Below are 6608 nucleotides of genomic sequence, written 5' to 3'. Positions count from 1 at the left end.
GTTACTGGTACTATTCATAGTTCATAGTTCTTGTTCAGATGAACTTCAGCTCAGATTCAGATACAATAATGACTACAATGACCAGCCAGCCGAAGCTGCTGAGACTTTTTCAGTTCTTGAATACATTAATAAACACATTGACAGTGAAGCCATGTAACCAAACGGTTCTCATGGTTCCCAGTACTGTTCTTAGTGTGTGATTTGATGATTAGGTGGTTGATTAAAACCGTCTCCATGTGTTGGTGATGTCACGCTGCTGCAGCAGGTTTGATGTAGATCGCTGACTGGTTCCACATTAAGCATATTTAATTCTTCTTTGTTTGCTGTGCGTCTTCCTCAAACTCTCAGAGAAGTCCTGGAGGCAGCAGCTGCCTGTGTTTGTCTTTTCGCAGCAGTCACGGCTTCTCTGTCAACCACAGCACTTCATCTGAACCTGAGCGGTGAGGTCCCGTTTGTCATGTGTTTCCACAGCAGTGCTCTGTCACCAGTGGTTGTTTAGTTTGTTGGTTCTGTTCTGTAACTGTTTGTTACCAGGGCTGTGTGGTTCTTTGGTGGCACCGACTGAGATGATTCGGTAGTACCGGGTATCCAAAGACCCAGATGTTAGTGATGTGATCGAGATCGGCTCATGCTGCCGGTGATTGGCTGTAACGTTACACCTGACTGTGGCATACAGGAGAAAATACACACACAGCCTGCAGACGGGGTTCACGTGCGTCTGCATTATTAGAATTCAAATTTTTGTATCGGCCAGAAAACACAACAACAAAGCCAAGCAGCCACGGAGAAGAGGAATCTCCGGTGATTCCTCTTCTCCGTGGCTGCTTGTCTTTGTTGTTGTGTTTTCTAATCATAGCTCATTCGTTGTTATTTTCTTTAGTTGTCATAATGTTTTATTTTGCTCTTTATCTTTGTGGCTCTGGTGCGTGCGGTCCTTTTTCTCGGTGACAGCTGCAGTTACAGTCATTGATGATTATTGATTAGTTTGGTTCAGTTACAGACTGCCGTGTGACCGCTGGGACCACAGACTGTCAGCTGAAGAGTTGACTTGATGTTTCCCTGTTAGTGTGTGTGTGTGTGTGTGTGTGTGCTTCCATCCGAGGCCTGGAAAAGTAACCCCATTGCCTGATGGGAAAAGTTGCCCATGATTATCCCTGTCCCTTTAACAGTTCCCATAGATAATAAATGGACCAGAGTAATTGATTTACATCCATCCATCCATCCATCCATCCATCCATCCATCATCCATCCATCCATCCTTCCAATTGCATCACAGTGGATCGAGATAAACCCATCCACTAGGGGGCAGTAGAAGTCCTGTTGTCACAGTAAGTGTATACTGATCACTAGCTAAATTTCCAAATGTGGATTCTAAAAGAGCAAAAGCTAAAACCTAACTTGAACTAGCTAAGACCTTGGCCAAATATCTACGTATATTTTGGAAAAAAGCAGCCAGTAGGTTTTCAAAACAAAGCTGAAATTTAAGGAGATTAGAGAAATCACAAAGTTAATTTCCTGCACTACTTCCTGTCTGCGTCTACTTTCACCTGTTCTTGCTTCACCTGTGGCTCGTTAGCTCCAACATTTAGCTGCTGTCTTTGGCTCTCACAGACAAACCGTTTTATTTTATTTTTTAAAATTGTTCCTGGTTTTTCTCTTTCTACTCTGAGGAGCACGAACGGCTCGGCTCCTTCTTCCTCCTGTGGCTGGTGTTGTTGTGTCTCGGTGGTGGATTTTCAGGAAGTGATGGGGCGGAAAGGCAGGAAAAGCCACCGCCACAGGCTTGACTTTGACTGATATATCAGAATCTTAGACTTCAGAGGAGAGGATTTTCTGTTTGCGTCTCAGTGAAGGGTTTTCTCTTTTTTTAGAGAAGTCAAAAAAAGAATAGCAGAGAACAAGAAGAGGAAGAAGAGGAGAAGGAGGAGGATTTGAAGACATGGACTTCCTAGGAGAAAATCAAACTGAACCATCTTCAACGTTGAATAAGCCTGGAGACAGTGAGCTGCTCGTTTTTCCTTCTTTTGAACAAAAAAAAAAAAAGAAAAATTCCTCCTGATGAATCCTCTTTAGTAACCATGATTATTAATTCAATTCAGAAATATTCATTTATTTCAATTTTACCTACTAAGTTTGACTAAACATAAACATCGTCCTACAGCACATTAGCTAACCCAGGACCTCGGTCCAAAAATAGTTAAAACAATAAAATAAAGTTCAACTTAAGTACCTGGAGAATTATAGCCTACAGAAAATGACAGATAATATTCATAATGTCTTATATGAATTTATACAGAAGTTGCTACTAAACTATTTTAAATTATGCTGGCAGATACAGACATTTACAAATAGCTTAACATTCCCCTGAAGGTTAAACTATAGAGCCTAGAATAAATGTGTTTTATGTAGCATAGCAGTGTTACAAAACAAACAAATGGTGAAAAGATATGAATGACGAGACATAAATGAGTAAAACCCTAGCTTTTAAATAGCTTTAGTTAGCCCCTCTTCTTATTACGTTTAATTACTTCAGCATTATTTATAATGTGATAATGTGACAATAAAAATGTCCCTCGTGTATCCTGATGTACTACTACTGAACTACGAGTAGTTCAAATGATGTTAAAAAGACATTTTCCCCCTACGTTGTTGGGCTTGTTTTGCTTCTGTATTCTGCTCCCTAACCACCAGAGGGCGCGCCTCCATAATCGATATGAATATAGTGAGTTCTAACATTGTGTTAACTTCATGTAAGCGTGTTTTTTTAGTCAAATATAATAATTACAAATATTTGTAAGTGTGTCATGTGACAGGAGACAGTTTAAAAAACTAAATACGGTAGGTTAAAAAAGTGTCATGTGACAGGAGAAAGTTTAAAAAAACTAAATACGGTAGGTTAAAAAAACTGTTGAAGAAATGGAAAGAAAATATTTGATCATATTTAAATTTATATTCATCATCTTTGTCATTTTAATTATGTTTTATCTTTCCTTTTTCATCACAGTTGTAGTTTGTTCCTTCCACAGTTCATCCTTCATCACTGATCTCCTCCTCCTCCTCTCTATTCTTAATTATTTACATTCCTTTCTTCCTCCCTCCCTCCTCATCTTCATTCTAGTCCGTCCTTATTCTCTGTACGTTTGTCCTTGTCGTTAGGCCTCCTCTTCATCTTCATCCTTTTATTTCATCTTTTATTCTTCTCGTCCTTCATCTTTCATGATTCTTTTCTCTCCTCTTCATCTCGACCCTGAAGCCGCTCTCATCCTCTTGTCCAATCAGGGTGGATGGACAAACAGCTCCATGGTAACGTGAGACTTTCTTACATGTGCGTGGGACACGGCTTCAGAGCTGCGGCTGTTTCCAGGGAAACTGTGGTTTTCAGGTGTGTGTGTGTGCATTTATTTGTGCACGTGTACGTTGTGGTCAACGGGTTGAAACACACTGACGTGAGGATGAGCTGATGTTTGGCACTGGGATGATTTCACCTTTCGTCTGTCACATGTTTTTGTTTTACTTTCAGTGATGTCAGTAATTGTCACATGGAGCTTTGGCCTCACATTATCTTCACAGAGGATCAGTGATAACCTTTCCCTAATATCAGCTTTGAGTTATGCAGTGGTCTGGAGTGTTCTGGTATCTGCTTTTGAACTCTGTTTGTATACAGCAGCTGCTCTGTAGGGGATGGAACAAGTAGGAAACGAGTCTGTATCTGCTGGATATTAATAATAACACTTAAGATTGTACATTTTTACATTAATGTCACAGTGTTTAGTAGTAAAGGTGGTAATGCAACAAAGTAAAGTAGTACAAAGGTTTTAGGCATGAGCAGAATTAGCTCGAGCCATTCTGGTGCCATAGGTGAGATTATGGTTTGGCGTTCTTTATCACCCACATTACAATTATGTATTTTTTTCCCTAAAGAAATGACATCATCAATCCTTCCAGCAGATGACACTCTTGGCAGCTTCCCTTACCAGTGCGGTCTATAGCAGTGAATGTTTAATGATGTGGCACATCATCAGTTGAACCTTGAAAATGATTTAATGATTTAACCTGGTAGCTATCATCTATTGGCTGCTAATAATTTGTCTTTGTTTGTCTGTGCGACAGGGACAGGCAGAACAGTTGAGAATTCTACCACTAGATGGCAGCTCTCTATAAAAAGCTTCAAAAGAAGTGTGACTGACCAGTTAAAGGTCTTTGTGTCTTTCTTCAATTCCTGCGACTATAACAGTGTTCAACTAAACAGGTCCAGGTTCCACCCTGACTAAGCCAATTCTAAATAAATAAGAAGGTAAATTATACTTATACTTACTGTATATTTCATTTCAACTGGAAGACTTATACTTACTGTATATTTCATTTCATATACAGTTGTGACAATTTCCTTTGCTAGTGCGCCGTGTGGGATTTCCTAAAATATGTGCTGGCTCAAAAAAGCTTTGGAAACACTGGCTTGAACTGAGAGCTGGTTCTGGTTCTGTGATCTTATTCAGCTGTTATCAAGAATTTTAAAAGAACTCAAAAAGAATGTGGGTGAATGAATGAATGAGTTATTTTAATAGTACTTGTGGTTGTTATTAATTAATCACAGAAACATGTCTGTAATTAGTAGGATTTTAATCCAGTGTTGCTAAAGAAATTGACTGTACTTGTCCCCAGCAGCTCAGTGATGGTCAGGGTCTTTGTAGCTGTGATTCATGAGCACCAGTGTAGAACTTGTCACTGTCACTGCTGACACCGCTGCTTCCTCTCTCTCTGCGCTAACACTCGTTTCAAAGTGTTTTCTTCAAAGCCTGGTTTGTTAAGTCGGCAGCTGCATACTAATCAGGCATTAAACACACACGCACACACACACACACGCACAGATGAGATGATTGGTTTGATGACATTTCTCCTCTTCACTGTTCTGTTCCAGTGTCTCTCCTTCACTTCTGGGTCACTCTGTTCTCTATTGTTAATGATCAGACAGATGTTTCATCAATTTTCCATTTGTTTTAATTCATTTCTAGCTGCAGCAGCAACAACCAGTACACTGCTAAAGATGAATTTCTTCTGCCCCCTGCAGGGGATTTGATGAAATGATCATTATTTTAAATTTTTTAAATACAAATTAAATCAAAATAAGCTTCACAAAATAAATACGCAACCAAAATAAGCTTCACAAAATAAATACGCATTTCTTGGTGTACTGTAACACAGAGCACATATTTTAAAAACATTTTAACAAATACATTTCAGTTCTAAAAAAGTTATTTGGTCGTTAATTGAACTATTTAAAAAATACTGAGTCTTCACACTGCAAGAAAAAGAGGTGACGAGAGAGAGAGAGAGAGAGGGAGAGGGAGAAAGTGCAAGTGTGTGTGTGTGTGTGTGTGTAGCAGGTGTGAGTCCAGACTTTGACACTGGGTTTCTTCCTGTCCATCTGTGCCCAGACAGTAGGAGACTCTGAGTTTCCAACACTGAGCTCAGTGTCTCAGCGTCAGAGCAGCTGAGGACAGAAAAGCCTCTTCACTGCTGTCATTTCCAGGTTTGAACTTCATCAAATGTTGTCAAGCTGCTGTTTTGGACCAACGTTTGGAAACACGTTCACGCTAACATCTGACTTGACTTTAGCGTTATTAGCACTTTGGTTTTGTTGCCTTTTTTATTAGCAGCTTAAATACATTGTTGGAAAACAATGGTTTTGGACATCGACATTTTAGCATTCAATTTGGCTAGCATTTAGCGATTGTGCATTTTCTAGTTTTCTAATTTAGTTTAATATTCGTTAAAGTGAGAATATAGTTTAGAGATATCTCGTGTCTAGGTGTAAAACCATTGTTGACTTGTTGCAGTGTAAAGACTAGTTTTAGAGATTTCTGTTCAGTCCAGCTGTTGGTGGGAAAACTGGTTGACTTATTATGTCCATTTCATTTTTGCTGCGTTGTACTGAAATAATCATAATAAGGTACCTATTTTACCTTTTTTCTTTTTGGTGAGTTCTGCTACATTTTAGCCCTTCATTAGCTACCTTCATCTAACCCTGTGTCGTTTTAGTTTCACTATTTCGTCACAGTAACTTGTCGTTACTGTGACGGTTTGCATTTCGTTCCAAACCAACCTTATTTTTAAAGGTTTGTTTTTAAAGTAAAATCTAGAAGTGAGACCCCTGTGGTTTCTGCATTTATTAACATTTGTTTCCCTTTTATCCTGTCCCGCTGCACTGTCCACATGCTGTTGGTGTATATTACAGTACTGAACTGATTTCTATATTTTTAAATATTTAAATTTATGTAGTGTGGGATTAATAATCTTTTTATATTATAATGATTTTTATATAATCTGGTCTTTGATACAACTATCTGTGTTTGGGATTCATTTTACACAAAGAAAACCTACACTTTTCTACAATAAAAGTGAGCAGACTGGAACCATTTAGTCTAAGCAGGTGGTGTTGGAGACACGGTGTTGGATTCTGTCTCTGTGGATGATTTCATACGGAAGTTATATTTCTAGATTTACAGATAAAAACATTGTAACACAAGCCAGCTGCTGCTGCTGCTGCTGCTGCTGCTGCTGGCGCTGGTGCTGCAGCCGCTGCTGCCGCGGCCGTTGCGTCTCTTGCT

At 39.2% G+C, this 6608-nt stretch overlaps 1 protein-coding gene across 5 annotated transcripts in view; it reads left to right on the top strand.

Moving 5' to 3' along the window:
• syt16 (synaptotagmin XVI) overlaps positions 1 to 6608 on the top strand; it is a 20899-nt gene that overhangs the window by 1183 nt on the left and 13108 nt on the right. The window contains exon 1 of one of the 5 annotated variants that reach the window (XM_017038777.2): positions 1539 to 2000. The exons of 2 other annotated variants lie outside the window; for them this stretch is intronic. In XM_017038777.2, coding sequence (XP_016894266.1) covers positions 1940 to 2000 — 61 coding nt within the window. In that variant the 5' untranslated portion in view covers positions 1539 to 1939. Of the gene's footprint in view, positions 1 to 1538; positions 2001 to 6608 lie in introns of those variants that run through there. 2 more of the 5 variants (XM_017038773.2, XM_017038789.2) reach the window with 2 other exon arrangements.

Source organism: Cynoglossus semilaevis, chromosome 1 (genome assembly GCF_000523025.1).
Source record: "Cynoglossus semilaevis isolate Cse_v1.0 chromosome 1, Cse_v1.0, whole genome shotgun sequence".
Lineage (NCBI taxonomy): Eukaryota > Metazoa > Chordata > Actinopteri > Pleuronectiformes > Cynoglossidae > Cynoglossus > Cynoglossus semilaevis.
This window is presented reverse-complemented; position numbering and strand designations above follow the sequence as displayed.